Source organism: Glycine soja, chromosome 7 (genome assembly GCF_004193775.1).
Source record: "Glycine soja cultivar W05 chromosome 7, ASM419377v2, whole genome shotgun sequence".
NCBI lineage: Eukaryota > Viridiplantae > Streptophyta > Magnoliopsida > Fabales > Fabaceae > Glycine > Glycine soja.
Window position 1 is genome coordinate 3,656,629 of NC_041008.1, and position 17,104 is coordinate 3,673,732.

General features: G+C 28.6%; 1 protein-coding gene and 1 pseudogene across 1 annotated transcript; one reads left to right on the top strand and one right to left on the bottom strand.

The window, feature by feature from the left end:
• The first annotated feature begins 3,013 nt into the window (after positions 1–3,013).
• LOC114418797 lies at positions 3,014–4,932 on the top strand (annotated as a pseudogene).
• Positions 4,933–12,240: 7,308 nt separating this feature from the next.
• LOC114417689 (GDSL esterase/lipase 1-like) lies at positions 12,241–15,417 on the bottom strand. The gene is made up of 5 exons (XM_028382782.1): positions 15,138–15,417; positions 14,800–14,927; positions 13,111–13,347; positions 12,723–12,984; positions 12,241–12,619 (listed from the first exon to the last, which is right to left on the bottom strand). Exons 1-5 carry the CDS (start codon positions 15,409–15,411, stop codon positions 12,381–12,383), a joined length of 1,140 nt encoding a protein of 379 aa, XP_028238583.1. The 5' UTR covers positions 15,412–15,417; the 3' UTR covers positions 12,241–12,380.
• Positions 15,418–17,104: the final 1,687 nt, after the last annotated feature.

Consider the following 17,104-nt stretch of genomic DNA (forward strand, 5'->3'; position numbering starts at 1 on the left):
TTGTGCACTTATGGCAATAAACTCGTGTTGTGCATTTTGGAAGTCCAAGTTAATTCTACTTTTTTTTCAGGAAAAATAAATTCTACATTACTTCTATCTCTCAATCGTTATTTTTAACTGTTCTCGGGTTAAATAATTAAATATGTATCAAATCAAGTAGTAGCAAGAAATTAATTAAAAATGTTATTTAAAGTGAGATACAATATACAGTATAATAGTAGCTTACAAAATTTAGAGATAATAATGACCCATCTTTATTAAGAAGTTAGGATCGAGCATCATTGTTGTATCTCATTGTAACAACTTTTAATATTATAAATAAGATGGGACATGTTAGACATTTAAATTTGGATAAATAATAATTTTTATTTTTAAATGTGTAGAACGCTAACAAATTTATCCTTAAATATGAAAATTCAAATTTTAGTTTCTAAAAGTAAAAAAAGTGTGATAAATCCATCTATTTGTCAATTTCCACCTGTTATGGTTAATGAAAGAACTTATGGGATACATTTGGGAACAAATTTATCAATGTTGTACACATTCAAGATAAAAATGACTATTTATTCAAAATATAATTTAATCTTCATCTTTTTCATTTTTTAATTATTACAAACATAATATTACAATAAACACTTAAAAAGAAAAACAAGCATAAATTAGAATAAACATAATAAAAAACAAAATATTGATTAATAAACATAACATATCTATTGCTCAGAAATTTTTATTGTAAAAACATTAGGTAGTGAAAAAATTAAGTTAGGTCTCATTTTTTTAAGGATTAATTTAATGGTTGTGTATTTTTGTTTGAGTTTCGGTAAGGTATTGTCACATTAAATTTTTTAGAATAATAGATAGATTATGCTTATTATTATTATGTTTCTTCTAGTTTATTTTTATTTTTTTTTATTTTTTTAAGTGTTTATTATAATGTTATACTTGTAACGATTAAAAAAAAGAGAAAGACAAATATTAAATTATATTATGGATAGATTGACATTTTTGTCACTAAGTGAGTAGATGACAAATTCGTCTATGAATGTATCACATAGGTTCTTTCATGTATTTTTTTCACTTTCAAGGAATAAAATTTGAATTTCCATCTTTCGACAACAAATTTATGAATGCTCTATACGTTTAAGGACAAAAATAACTATTTATCTTTTATATGATACAAACTTTTTTTTTTTTTATTGCGGGAGTACCTTAAAAGTGTCTTTTTTCTAAGTACTAATTTCTCTCGATTTATAGTTAAACGAGATTCTATATTCATTTATTGTTGCGTGTATTAAGTTTTATTTAAAGTTTAAACTTTTTTTTCATCAAATTCAAGATCATTAATCACATTAAAATAGTCCCTTCAGTATACGTGTGGTTATTATTATTTGATCTATACCTGGTAATGAAAAAAAAAATATTTTTGAGGATAGGTATAGCTAGAGTGATAAACAGGGGAAAGGGACTTGTGTAAAATTATTGGAGAGACATATGTAACCAGCAAGTTATGTAAAGTTTGTTGTTCGTGTTCTTTAAACGGTTGCTTTTACTCATCCCATTGTGGAGGGTTTCTTGTGATGCTTACAAGTTATAACCACAACGCTTCCGGGGCCAAACTAGTAATTTACTTGGTGATTTGATGAGTATAATTTACATTTTAAGTAAAATATTTGATGAATTATTGTCAAAAATATATGATGAATATAAGTTATACATGATTACATTTACTTGAAACATAAATATAATAAAATTTATATTTTATAAGTAAAATATTTGATTAGATATTAATAAGTAGCCTACCCATACCTACTATATCATAAATAACACGTAGTAACTATTTTGAAGAACTCCAGATTACCAACTTACCATGATGACACCATAAGGAAAAAAAAAAGCTTACTATGATGACATGACATGGTGATAATTTCACCATGACTAGTCATGCATTTTTTTTTTTTAAATCCTTTAGATGTCAATGTTTTCTTAAAAAAATGTTTATTTTATTTATTTTCTGATAATTATTTAGAACAAAAATGTTTAATAAATAACTTTATAAATAATTTAATTAATAAATAAATTTATATAATTAAGTACGAAAAGAACTCTTTAGTCTAGACGACAACGTTTTGCAGCAGGCGAGCAACATTAAGAAAACCCTTGTCAGATTGGTGAAGTAGAGAGGGAGAGCAGGGCACACAAGAATTTGTTGCTGCTTCTGAAATCTGTTGTGCGCAGGTGAGTGAGTGTGCATTCATATCATAGTGTTTGTTTCTGCCAATGATGATAACAATTGAATGTGTAGACTTTTTTTTTTATAATGAGTAATTGAATGTGTAGACTTGAACTCAGGTTCATGGTTGTTAAGGTTGTTCGAGAACTTCAATGAAAATTAATTTCTGAATGCCAAGTTATTTTGGATGATCACCCTTCACATTAGGGGTTATAAGGTTGGTTTGATGATAAAAGGAGAAGGAGGGAGGGTGTGAAAGGTTGAGGGTTGGATTCTTTCTGCTGACAAAAAAACTAACAATTAACAACTAATATTTACAGATAAAAAAGTTAACAATAACATTTGCGGATAAAAAAATTAACAACATTTTGAAATTTTAAGTAGTGTTTCATTCATTCACATCATGTTTCTCTGGTACGCTAATTTGATGTGAGTTGTAGATGTTTGGTATTGTGTGGAGACTCGTATTTTCAATCTGTCATGTGGTGGTTTATTGTGCAGTGACAGTTTGGGATGGAAAAATGTAATGTGGTTTTGGTTGGTCTCATATGTCATGCAGTGGGGTGGGGTGCTCTTTAATTTGTATTGCCATTAGTATATGTAAACTTAAGTTCATCTATAGGGGGTTAGACTTTATTCAAGGGGATTTAGCTTGCTTGACATATCTCGTGTAGGGTTTTAGCTTCTTTATAAATAAAAGTTTATTTAGCTGATATTGATAAAAAAAATAAAATCACATCATGTTTCTCTGAAGCCTTTTTTCTCCCCCTTTTTTAGGTTCACATGGCTTTGCGAGGGGTTTGGTAACTTCACAAGCTGATTGTTAGCTTTTGCGAATGGGGTGGAAGTAGCAGAGGTATAAGGTACAAATACAATTTCATCATATCTTCAAATTAATGTATCTTATGCTCATATTCATATTTATGTTCTTGGTAACAATAAAGTTTTTTTTCAGGTAGCTGGGGATTTTTTTTCTTCTGGATTCCTGCCTATATTTATTTATTTGTAACATTGTAGTTAATCTCTGAGGATATGTTTTTTGATGGGATGGAGTAGAATAGTTCATAAATGATGTGGTCATCATGATTCATATATGATGATATGTAATTTGATAACTGGATACTTGAAATTCCTTCCAGGACTTGGCAACTGAGATTTGATTACAGTCTTACATAATTATACATCTAATAAATTATAATAACAAGGTTCAAATTAGACTTGTGTAATTGTGTTCTTTGAAATCGATGTTTTGTCTTTGTTTTTTATTTTGCATACCAGTAAAATTTAAGTCTTTGCATTCCTTGCCTTCACTCTGCTTGCTTCCGAGTCTAGAATCCTAGATAATAACTTTAACTGAATTTTATATTGAGCATCATCATTCTCCGCAGACTGGGAAAATTTTTTGAATTACGTTTTTCAAATTTTTCCTTTCTTGTTTGGTGCTTTACAAATATCCTAGTCTTACAATTTTTTGTTTTGCCTTATTGGCTGTAACTACTGACACTTCATGCCAGTCATAGCCTTTCAACAATTAAGTTAGAAAAAGTTTTAAATCTACTCTACTTCTTGATAACCACATTTCTCCTTCTTCTTTTCTTTGCATTATACGTAGTATTAGTATTGAAGTCTAGGAATTAGTATTTTATGAACAAGTATCTTTTTCACGTTTTTTTCCTGCTTTGAATAGCAGATTCTTAATTTAGTTTTAAATATTTGATAGGGCATTAATGGAGTCACATTTGCCAATGTTTAAGGAGAAGAATCATCAATTAGAGGTGGCTACTGAGCTCATTCGTGGTCAGCATCCTCATCTGAAGGGTTTTTACAGTAAGATTGTTGTGCTCACTTGTAACTTTGTGACTAATTTTTTTTCCATAGTTGTAATTGATGATTCTCCCATGCAATGTTGTATGGGATTGAATATTGGCCTGTATAAAGCCAATAAGAAAATTAAGCTCAATGTTGCAAAGATGAGATTGTTAAAATGGATGAGTACATACAAGACAAGATGGGATGATGAATGCTATAAAGAAAAAGTTGGAGTAACACCTATCGTGAAAAAGATGTTAGAATCTTTACTTAGGTAGTTTGAGCATATTTGAAAAAGGATCTCAAGAAACTCCCAGTAAGGAAAGTAGATTAGATAAAGGTACTTCAATGGTTAGAGGTTTGGGAAATCCAATAAAATACTATCGGGTAACATTTAGAAGGATTACTTAAATGGTTTGTCATTAGCTATGATTTAGGATAGGACTTCATGGTGTTGTTTCATCCATATAGCTAACCTTCACACCTAGTGGGAAAATGCTTTTGTTGGTTCGATATTCTTCTATGAAATGCAGAGAACAAAAACCAGGGAGTAATATGCATGAAGAATATGGATCCAGAAGACTTACTAGGCTAAGGAATGCATTGGGAAGGAAGGTAGTAAAATTGAGGACAAGACATGTAACCAAACACCCTAGTGTGCAAGGTACTTGGACAGCTGCAGTGAAATACTAAGATGGAAGAAACAGGTGTATATATGAGTTCCCCTTGGTGTAATTCAAAAGATTTTTCTTCTACGGTGATTTGATCAACTTGTAAAACTATTGAGTGTAAGTGCTCATCTTGTCTGACAGTGGCAGAATTTTAAGTCATCGTTGTTTGCTTAAACACTTTATGTAATTTTTCAGCACATCCATCATTTGTTGCTCTAGTGATTTACAATCTCATAAAACTAATCATCCCAGAAGCTTAAAGCTATCATCAAAACATGTGAATGATTTTGTTGTAGATATCTAACGAGAAACTAAGTGAAACAATAGTAGTTTTCTCCAAAACTAATTAATTAGACAGCATCAGATAGTCCTTTGCCTTCTACTTCACATAGTTTCTGTTTCAGTGACTTTAACCTTGAAATAACTCAGTTGCGTGGAAAGATTAATATGAAAAGCAAGAAGGGAATTAGTGCTGAACATTAACATGCAGCAATTGCTATTGAGCTCAGCCCATTTACCCCTTCTCATACTTATTTTGGATGGATAATAAAGTGTGAAATTTTAACCCCTTTTTATAGTCATAGGGCTGCATTTATAGCTACTTGTTATGAGGCATTTCTCTTTTTCCAGTGTATTAAAAAATAAATCAAAGTAAAAAATGGCTTTATATTTCTGAAAAAGCTTGATGGATAGAACAATACTACATACAGGGGTGAGATGTAATATATTAGCATCTTAAGATAAGGTGTAGGTTCAGCTCTCTCTCTAGCTACTTGTATGTTGACAGTGTTCAACTTCAATATAGTTCTCTAAGATTATAAGGCCCTGCAACCTTGTGATCTCCATTCCACGTCACCACATCAATTTGATGATAGGCTTTTCCCGTTGGATGAGCAGCATAAAAAATCAAGTATTCTTCAACATTGTCACACAATTTATATTCTTTCACTGTCCTCTTCCCTCCACAGCTTTGAAATCCTCTGTAAGGAGTAAGGACGCCCACCCCAACATCCTATATTGCCTTCCTTTAATCCACTTAACTATAATCCATTTAACAAGCTCATTTTTAAAGTTCCAATTACAAAATAAAAGTTGCGTTGTACTTCAAACTTGCAACTGATTCGGAATTTTATAATTTATATTAATTGCAATTGATTCATGCGGTTCAATTAGTGATTCATCCATTCAATAATGATTGATTGATGCAATGACTGAATTAATGATAAGTTTGATTTTTAAAACATTGAGTACAAGATAATTTTGTTGTCTAATTAAGGTTTTAACTAATATGTTTTATAAAACATTTTTAAAAATAAAAAATGTATTTTTTTGTATAAATCTATAGTTAAATAAAAATAAACAACTCTTATATATTTAGTCAAATTTCCTTTATAAAATATCATTTCTTAAAATTACTAAAACATACTAGAAGGAACAATAACTATAAGAAAGAAAAAAGTGTTGAAAATAAATATTTATGTCTAAGATTGTTAACTTATTGATAAGTGTACCAATTTTATCAAAATAGTAAAGATTAAAATGGAAGTTCAAGTGTTGAATCAACAAGAACTTTGGTTGTATTTTAGTGATGCAAACCCAATTATTAAGCAATGAGAAGAAGTAGAAGAAGATGAAGAATTGTGAGTGTGAAAAGTAGGGTTAAAAGAAAAGAAGATAAGAAGAAAAATAAATAATATAGTTTAAATGTGAAAAGATGAAGTCAAAATGTAATAATATTGGGAGCTTAGTATGCCAACACCACTTATAATGTAATGTAATAGATTTTCTTTATGAAATCTTTGTTTTCACCCCCCCATCTACTAAATTATCATATCTTTGTTTTCTTGCACGAATGATCTAATTTATTTATCTTTTTCCCCCAAATTTCGTTGCAGAGACAAAATAACAAACTGCATTAAAGTAGGAGATGCAAAAATTCTTTGGGCAAAACAAATGTCAATTTATTTCTAGTAATGAATTTATTTTGATAGGCTTCCTGAGTTCTTTAGGAAATAATAATTTTTTAATGTACTACCCTTTAAATATTATATGGATGATCAGATCATAATAACAGAAAAGTATAGAGAAGAATCATAAAAACATAATTGCATTAAATAAACAATGATAAAAAATTACATTATAAGAGTTTTACCTCCAGGCTCCCAACAAAAGGGTTTTAGCCTCTTATAGTCATGAGAGACTTTACACTCCAGGGGCTAGTAAAAGAGGCTGGATGACTAATAGCAAGAAAGAGATGAATGACTAAAGAAAGAGAGTTTTCCCTAAGGGAAATGCTCAAACTTTGGATTTCTTCACTATTGGGTGAGACTGCACGCTAAGCCTAAACTTGTCCACTAAGTGAAAGTGCGCACTAAGCCTGAACTTGTCTGCTAAGTGAGAGTGTGCTTATTCTAACTTTTTCTTCAAGGCTTTTGCTTCAAATATTCTTCTTTTGACTTCTACTAATAAAAAATTGAATGAATGTTAATTTCTTCGTTATTTCATTAAAAACAATAGTACAGTGAAGAAATTATTATTATTATTAGTCAAAATTGACTATTAAATTAGTTCAGATTTCACAATTATCAAAGATCCAATCCATCATGTTATCAATTATAGCAAATAATTATTCTTTATTATATTATCATATTTATTATTTTATTAAATTTGTAATTTGACTCGTCCTTGATTAAAATTAGAGGTTGTTATTATGATAGAGATTATGATAATGAGAAACAAGTTATTTATAATTTTAATCTAAATTGTTTTTGACCGTAGGATTATTGTGAATATGACATCAATAATACAGATAGATCAATATATATGCAATGATCTTTATTGGATAAAGATTAATAGATCTCATTTATTAAATTATATATACGATGTACACGTAGATATCATCATTGAATTGACTCAATTGAAAATTTCTAATAGTTAATATTACCTTGATATGTAAAGAAGAAATATAAAGATTTATAATTTCCTTTGACCTAAGATTATCATAGTAATTAATAAGTTATTTGTTATATTTTAATTTCGTGCACCTAATGTTTTATGACACTAGTTGAATAAATATTAGATATGACTAAATATTTATAGAATTAATGATTAATCAATAAGGAATCCATCAATTCTAGGTAATGAGTTTAAGCTCTATGGTAGGATTAAGATCTTGGTCATGACAATTGAATGAAAGAAGAAAAAAGTTTCTAAAGTCATTCATTGACTAAATGTGTTAGCTTATTAGAATTTGACAATAATATTATACTTTAGAGTTAACCTTGAGTTATAAATGATGGAAGGAAATATTAGATTATTCTTCTATTGGTTCGTGAAGGAAAAAGATGTTACTTCATGCTATCCGGACGCTAAGGAGTGTTGCTAAATGCTTACCTTGATTGATAAATTAATTATGATTAATTTATATTGAACCTACATGGTCACACAAAGTGTTTCAATATTTACAAAAGAAAATAATTTATTTGATAATTAAATTAGAGAATTTAATTTAATCAAATAAATATTTTAGTGGAATTTTGTTATATTTTTTACTAGCATCAAGAATATAATTAATGTATAAAAAGGAACATTGTTTTATAATTATAGAAGTTATCCATGAAATAAGAATAATATTCAATTGCTATGTAGGAATGTGATTAATTATTATAATTAATCATGTGATTAATTATGAATTATCTTTATCTTAAATCAGGAAGCTTCTTAAAATAAAATATATGAGATAATGTTTATTTTCTGTAAAGATACAGATATAAAATTATTTTAAATTTTTTCTTTTTGTTCTTTAAAAAATGCTCAAATCCATATCTCTTTAACATTATAAATAAAAGCATCTACCAAAGGCAAAATACACTAGACAAAAATTAGAAAAATTCAAGTATAGTTTTAGACCTAAAAAATAGGAAGAGAATTTGTTTTTTACCGTTTGACTCATCTAAAGAGTTGATAACATAGATTGATCTCGGTGTGGATATAAAGAGAGTCCCCTCACTGTTGAAGAAAAATTATATTGATGGAAGAATGCGTATTTGGATACACCAATCTATTTTTCTTTATTTATTATTCTTGTATATTTTAAATGCAAAATAGATCCTAATTTTTTTCCATGCAGGTGTTTGGAACACTTTTATTGTAACTTTCAAAAAGTTAGGCCAATTGTGAGGCCAAAGGTTCAAAATTCAAATGTACTCTAATTGCTGTTGTAATGTTGCCAATGACGAAGTCTACAAAAATTTGTTGAGAGTATGGAAGGACCACAGTGCCATTGGATTTGGAATGTCAATAATTAACTTAATTTCAAAATTAAATATTTTTATATTGAATTGACATTCATGACACTTAATTAAGTATGACATCGTTAATTAAAGGATAATGTTAACGAATTCTAACTAATAATATGTACTAAAATCAAACATAAATAAATTTAAGATCATAAAATAAAAAAAGTGAAGTTTATATATGTAGTAAAATCAAATTGCATATATTACGTGTATGAAAAAATATATTTCAGCCTAGATTCTTTAAACGACATTTTCCAAAAATTGGGAAAAGGAAACGTACCAGTCCTGGACTAGTTTCAGCCAAAGCTCCAGCACCGGAAGATGCAAAATTCACCCCATATATGTTGGAATTAGTGACAACTCTGCATACTCAGCTGCAAACATACATGTACTCGGCAAATTAAAATATAAAAAAAAAACCTAAAAGCTTCGACTTTAGTGAAAAAATGATGATACCGATAAAATCAGGAATTACACGTCCATCAGAATTTCTTCGACTGGGGTACTTAAAGAAAGTATCTCCATAAGGGGGAAAGTTTTGTGGTTGAAATAGTGAGTCTCCAAATATGAGTAGAGTTTTGTGGTTTTGCAGCAGACATGTATTCTTTTGGGAATGCGAGTTATAAATGTTGAGAATAAAAGAGCACAGGAAGACAACCAACATAACAAAGAACCCTAAAAAACTTGCCATGTTCCAAATTCAGTACTCTTCCCATGCATGCAAAGTTAGGTATTATGTTGCCAAACTTTATATAGGAGGCATTGGCCTATGGAGTGGGACTTTATTTGATTCAGACGTGGGTACGTAAAGCCACTACTGGAATGGAGATGCGAAATTTTCTTCATTGTTTAGGTGTGGGTTAAAAGCTTTGGGAGTTTTACTCCTATAAATAGGAGTCCCGTTTATCAATTTATATATCCCATCAAAGAGATAAAAATAAGAATTTTTTTTTCCAATTCTTGTGCTGATTTGCTAGCAAAGAATGGTGCTTCATCTGATGTAGATTTTGCTAATTTTGTTACTGTCCTGCACAATTAGGTACTTATTTGTTAAGGCATTAGTTTTCCTTTGTCTTCTGTTATACTACTAATTCCCAATGATAAAAAAAATTAACAAAATTATCTTGAATATGCATGTCTCTTTTCCCCCCACCATATGCATGTCGTTGAAAAGAGGATGAATACAAAGTATTCCAGTAATCCACTAATTGAATTGTAAGCGTGACTTTTGGCTTACATTCATTGACCGAAATCTCATGCAGATCTTTTTATTACATATTCATGATTAAATAACAATATAATTTTTTATATTCCAGTTAATTTCATAAAAAAATCTTCAATATAGAAATGTTTATACTCTGGTGAATTTAATTTTGGAGGCCGCAAGTCAAAAGAACTGCTGGACCTAATGATCGAAAAGTTGGGTGCCAATTAAAATGTGCCAAATTTTGTAAGTTGGGTGGGATAAAATATACAAATTTGATAGTTTATGCAAAATCTGTAAAAACATGAAAGGTAAGTGACAAAAAGTGTAATTAAGTCTAAAATAAATAAGACTGGCTAAATTATAGTTAAATAATAAAAAGAATATTTACAAAGTATTTTAAGGATATTAGTCAAACTGTCAAAATACTAATTTCTATATATTGATATTTCTACTTTTATTATTACATGAATTTGTTTATTTTTGTTTGTTATACCACGTTATAAATTTGGACAACAATTTCGAAATATACTGTAAAGTGGAAGAGACATATAGAAGGAATTTATAAAGATATGACAGTCCTTGAAACATGCTGGCTTATTTATCTAGGGTTACTGTGGGACGGGTTTAACAAACATTATTAAAGACTAATATTCATTTGGAAAGTTGAAGATAATTATAGTCATGAAATCATTTTATTTGTTTAGAATACATTTTTTTGTAGGATATCAGTGAGGAATTGTGTGTGAGATGAAGACTAAAGCTATGTTTCGATTATCGTTAGAAATGGTACTCAAACATGTACCAAGTGTGTGCTTTTATAAATTTCTCACTTTCTAATACACGAAATGAAATCCACTCTCACACTAAGCATCACGTGCAATGAAAGGTAACGTGAATGCAGACACTCCTTAAGTCAGCTGCATGACCTTCCTATGCAGTGATTTTCTGGTGTGTGACCTTATGAGTGTAGGTGTTTGTTAACTGTGCAAAGGACGCTAATTAATGTTAGGTGAAGTGAGAGAGGTCTGCGTTTAAATTGTGAAGGTGAATGAGTTGTACGTGCAACACTGAAAAAGAGAGAATTCAACCAATTTTCTCTCATTTTTTCTTAATTAGGGCTATGCTTATATCCTCCTCATACACAATAAATTTGTATCTTATCATTTTCGGTGTAATTACACCTTCATCTTAATATTTTTGTATTTGTCACTCTCACCTTTTTCTCTCCCTATGACTTTAAAATCCAATTTTCATAGTATCGGCAATGTATAACAATACCTTAAAATTTGTCTTTGGTTTAATACGTGCTTTAAGATCACAAAAATCTCTCAATATTTTAGTCTTCTTTCTATATCTTATGTGTGATATCTTTTCATTTTTCTATTATTTTATATTATTAATCTTATATATTTAAACTTGGAAACAAGTAATAAGTGAAAAACTTTTGTTTTTAATTCAATTAGAGATAGTATTTTGCATGTCTCTACTAAGCACATCCAATATTAAATAAAACAACTAAGAACTTAAAGTAGAGTCATGATGCAATCCTATTTCTATAAGAAAATGTTTATTTTTAGGTCTTGGAGTGCTGGTAATTACCTTATGGGACATGTCTACCTGTATATATAACTAAGATACAAGCCACGCAAACATCATTCATTTCCAAAAACTTCAGCAACAATTCTCTTGTACTCGATCATATGCTTTTTTCAAGTCAAATAAAGATTATGTATGTTTCTTTTTTTGCTTCAATACATTTCTACCATCCTTAGCTCCGCATAAGATAAACGACTTTTATTGTGGTCATTGTTATCATAAAATCAAATTGATTCTCTACCATCCGCATCTCTTCTTAATCTATGCTTAATCACTTTTTTTTTTTATGTATATTCATAGTTTGACTCTTAAGTTTTATATATACTAGTAATAATCTAATTAGTACAATTATATAATATTTCTTTTTATGAATTATGAATATATATTTCCTTTTATTCTTAAAGATAGGAACACGGTAATATTTTCCACTTTTGATCTAACATAATTTTCGATTTCAAAATCTCATTAAATAATTTAGTGGGTCAAATAATACCTTATTCTCCTACATATTTTTAAACTTAAGCATATATGCCTATAAATTATAATAAGGCTATTTTTTTTTTCTGTCTTCAAAAGTAGTGAAACAACTCCTTCAGATTGTAAGGCTCATTGACATCTCCGTTTCTACTCCACATTAGCTTGGCAAAATGCTCAGCAGCAATCTCTGTGGGATGAAGAGAATCAAAGAACACATTATTGTTAACATTGTTACATAGCTCATATTCTTCAATCCCCCTCTTTCCTCCGCAACTATTATCTCCTCTGTAGGGACCACCTCCACAACAAGCTGCATTCCCCTCTTCAAAACCTTATCCAAAAAAGAAGAAACAATTAATGAGCAAAGATGATGCACTTGATTTTTTTTCTTTCTTTTTAAAATTATCATATATATACAGATAATGGGCATATACCATATTTTGAAGGGTACTTCATTAATTCAATAAGTGCACCGTAGAAGTCGGTAACTGAGTATTTGAATCCCTTTAGCTGTTTCTCTAGCCCATGAAGCATTTTGGGTAAAGCATTATTATGTAACCTTGCAATGGCCGAAGCTTCTTCTTCTAGGCAGGCACTTAAGCTAGTACTATTTATGGCCATCCTTAGAAGGGGAAAGCAATTTAAAGGACCAACATTTACAAACCCAAATTTCCTTCCTCCTTCATTGTAAATTTCCTACACAAAATATATCATTGTTATAATTTAAAATTACTAACAACCAGAGAAAAGAAGAAATTAAATTGAAAAGAAGTTATTGCAATTGTGAGAGGCTAAAAGGTTCATATCTTAGCATATACGTACTTTGATAACGGCAGTAATGTTACCAATCACATAATCTACAAATTTTTGTTGGGGGCATGGAAGAACCGCACCACTTGTCAAGTTTGTAAGGAAAGGGGTGCCATAGTCATTGCCTCCTATGCTAAATATGTAGATAGCTCTGGACAGCAACTTTTTGGCTTCCTCATCTCCTAATTTTTGCCTGAATTGCTTGCTTACTTCTGTGAAGTATTTTACCTGAGCTTTTAAGTCTATAACCTAAAAAATGAATAGGAAAAGGTTACACATATACACATCATACAATTACCAAAGTGGTAAAACATTTACAAATAATTAAATTTATACAATTTATACAATTTTTTTTTTTGTTTCCATCTCTCTTCATTACTTCGTCTTATCACATATTTCTTTCTCTAGCTTCTGTTTTTCATCTCTTTTAGTGATACAAATATTTATACAAATTTATTCATACAAATGTTTTTCTATTCAAATACACTGCTATATAAGCAAATAATATATAGTTTCAAGAACGAAACAGCATAAAAAATATGCTTTTGTTTACATAATCATATATACAGGGTTTTCATCTCAACTACAAAATACAGTGTATAGTCATGATAGCATAGATATATCTAGGACACATGCATGTTTCTGTTGTTGTTCAGTTTTAAAAAAAAAAAATTAAAAAACTATCGGATTGTCCACTTTTTATTTTTTAATTTCATTTTTTTCTTTTTTTAAATCTCACCTTTTGTTAATTGTAATGCGGAAGTAATTACTTTCAAATTTTAATTTTATGTTCAAATTTTATTTTTCCCTTATTTTTGGTTACTTATGCTCTCAAAGTTATTATTTCCAATTTTTATTAAACTTTTTCTCTCGTGAATCGCAGTTGATTCATTTTTGTATATTAAATTAGAAAATATTATCATGAAAGTGACTTTAATTTTTTTTAATTTATTTTTCTTTAAACAATGATGATACATAAAGCAATTATTTCTGTAAAATAAGTTGGATCAAAATATACATGTAATATATTTACTTCATTACTAAATAAGATAATGTTTAAAAAAAAAAAAAACTCATGGATACATGTATGATGTGAAAGTATTAAATACTTTTAATTCTTTAAAAATTACTTTAAGTTAAAAGTAATAATTAAATGAATTTTGTATTTTGATATTCTAAATTACTAATAGAGAAAATAATTCATCCACATGTATTGATACATACTGTGATCTAATCGCAATCTTTTTAACAATCTAATTACAAACAAAATAAATTTATTAAATTTTATAATAATTACCTTAAAAATTACACATAAAATATCAATTAATTAATAATATAAAATTTTAATACTAAGAGTTTTTATAAAAATTAAATTCTACTAAAATATTTTATTACAAAACTTCCTACTTTATATATATATATATATATATATATATATATATATATATATATATATATATATTCTTGTCACATTTCCTTTTCATACATAAAATAAAACTCCTTTATTGACTTAGTTAAAAATATAACTTTAATTATTTGTGTTTTTTGCTCCGGTCTCCTCATTCTCTAATCACTTAGAGGCAGGGTGCCATCTTTCCCTAGCATATTTTTTTCCTCCTGATCTAAGGGGCTACAAACATGGCCTTAAGAGTCCAAAACCATTTCTATTTTCACAAGTTTGGAAAAGAACAGCTAATGTACCAGTCCTTGATTAGTTTCAACCAGAGCTCCAGCTCCTGCTGATGCAAAATTCACCCCATATATGTAATGATCCTGAAATCCAGCTGGACTCAGGTATGCCTGAATTAGTGGCAACGTTGCATACTCAGCTGAAATAAAGGATTCTTCACGTTATATGTCAACCATAATGTATAATATGAAGAAAAAAGAATATCCACCTATTTTTTATTCTGAAATAAAAAAAAATCAGACTTTTATACAATATGTTAATAGATTTGTAAATTCACTGATATTGTCTTTTGATTCTCACAAATAATATATATATATAAATTACAGAGTAGTAAAAACTTAAAACAAACCAATGAAATCTGGGATGACACGTCCATCAGAAAACCTTCCAGTGGGATACTTGAAGAAAGTTTCCCCATATGGGGGGAAGTTTGCCTGCAAAAAAGTGGAGCTATTGATGTAGTTATTGTTTCCAACATCAAACAATGAGTCTCCAAATATGAACAGAGCTGTGTGATTTTTTGGAAGGCAGATACTACTTTGTGAAAGTGAATAATTAGAAATGAGAATAAAATAGCTCAGATAGAACGCCAATATAGACATGGAAACTCTTAAGCTAGCCATGCTTGAATTTTTTGCTAGATCCCTTTAATATCTCTCACGCTGACTTATATAGGCACCGTGAACCTTTCATACTTTATAATTGGTATAATATTTATTTGACCGATGTTTGTTTCTTAATTAACTCATGGTTCATGCATTCATAAATTGCTATTCATGTAGTATTATTTTTATTCGCCTGCCGAATGCCAATATATTCCTGATATTTCGTTGACTTTAAAAGTAAAGAGTAAATTAAAATAACATTAGTCAGCGTAGGAAATGCTGCTTTCAGTTTCACATGCTAATCTTGAACAAATTCTTTCGTGAAGTATCAAACACCAATAGGATTATATATATATATATATATATATATATATATATATATATATATAAACAGGAAGGATAGCAAACATTATTTTGTCACCGCCCTCTCAGAGGAATCCGCAAAAAGATTATTTGTGAAAATAACATTTCTCAACCGACATGTAGTGTATATTTGAATTTACCGTAATAATACTGATTTTACATTATTGATTATTGTATAATTGCGTTTAGTATATTTCTACTTACTTTAATTCTATTATAATTTTTATACATCATAATTGATTCTATCATGATTTTAGAAACAATTTAACTTTGTAAAATTTGATCAAAATCAAAGTTAACCCACACCACCATAGTCTATTGTAATTTTGAAAACTATCTAAACCATAAGCAGAATCAAGGCAGAAACAACATGCTTGGAGTGTACATTCGGGACCATGTGTAAAAAAAATAAGTTAAATTAAAACTTTAATTCCTCTTAATTTTTCATCTATGATTTTAATTTATTTATTTTTTAGTGATTTTAGTTCTTTTATTAAAATTTTCACAATTCAGTCCTCAATTTGTATTTTTTTTATTTTGATCCAATTGAATCCTAGATCTAATATATTCACTTAAAATATCTTTAAAACAATTTAATTAATTATAATACAAAAATTAAGGTTTTTAAATTTTTTAATAAGGTTTTCAAACTAAAAATGTAATTGGATCTTTGATTTTCTATTTTTTTAGTTGAATCTTTAGAATTTTTGAAACAATTGCAAATTGTTAGTTTTTATGATTTCAAGCCACCATAAACTAATTATAATAACCAATTGCAAAAATTTAACAAGATCAAGGATGGATTTTATATTATATGGTAAGTTGTTGACTTTGTAATAACTACTTTAAAGTATATGATGTCATTTAATTAGTTTATAATGTAATTAAAATCTTTAAACTAACAGTATATAAAAATAAAACTCTTTAATGGAAAAATAATTTATTGTATAATATGTTAAATTAATATAAACAGGTGTTAAATTACATATATCTTCTTCGATGTAATAAATAAATTTATTTCCTTAAGAAAAAATTGAACAATAGACGAGAAATCACGGTATTTATTCTCTTTTTGGTATCAATAACACAGATCATTTATCAAGTAGTAAACAAATTAACTCGTAATTTATTATTCTGACAGTGATTATAAGAGAGAATAAATAATAACGACAAATGAGTGAACCTTATAAGTCTTTGTGACATAGCAGTAGCCCTTCTTTCTGGTTGTACAAAATCGAAAAAATTAGCTAGGCTCCTAGGACGTACATCTTGTTCTTAAATACAATGAATTAAGACCAGACAATGTTAACTAACTAAATTATAACGACTAACTTAACCATGGTTGATA

Bases quoted from the DNA above. Each gene is read 5' to 3' on its own strand.
- LOC114417689 (XM_028382782.1), bottom strand. From the start codon at position 15,411: ATGGCTAGCTTAAGAGTTTCCATGTCTATATTGGCGTTCTATCTGAGC. The intron at 14,928-15,137 runs GTTTGTTTTAAG...CCTTTATTTCAG, and splicing joins TGTCATCCCAGATTTCATTG to CTGAGTATGCAACGTTGCCA. The intron at 12,620-12,722 runs GTATATGCCCAT...TTTTTGGATAAG, and splicing joins GAAGTACCCTTCAAAATATG to GTTTTGAAGAGGGGAATGCA.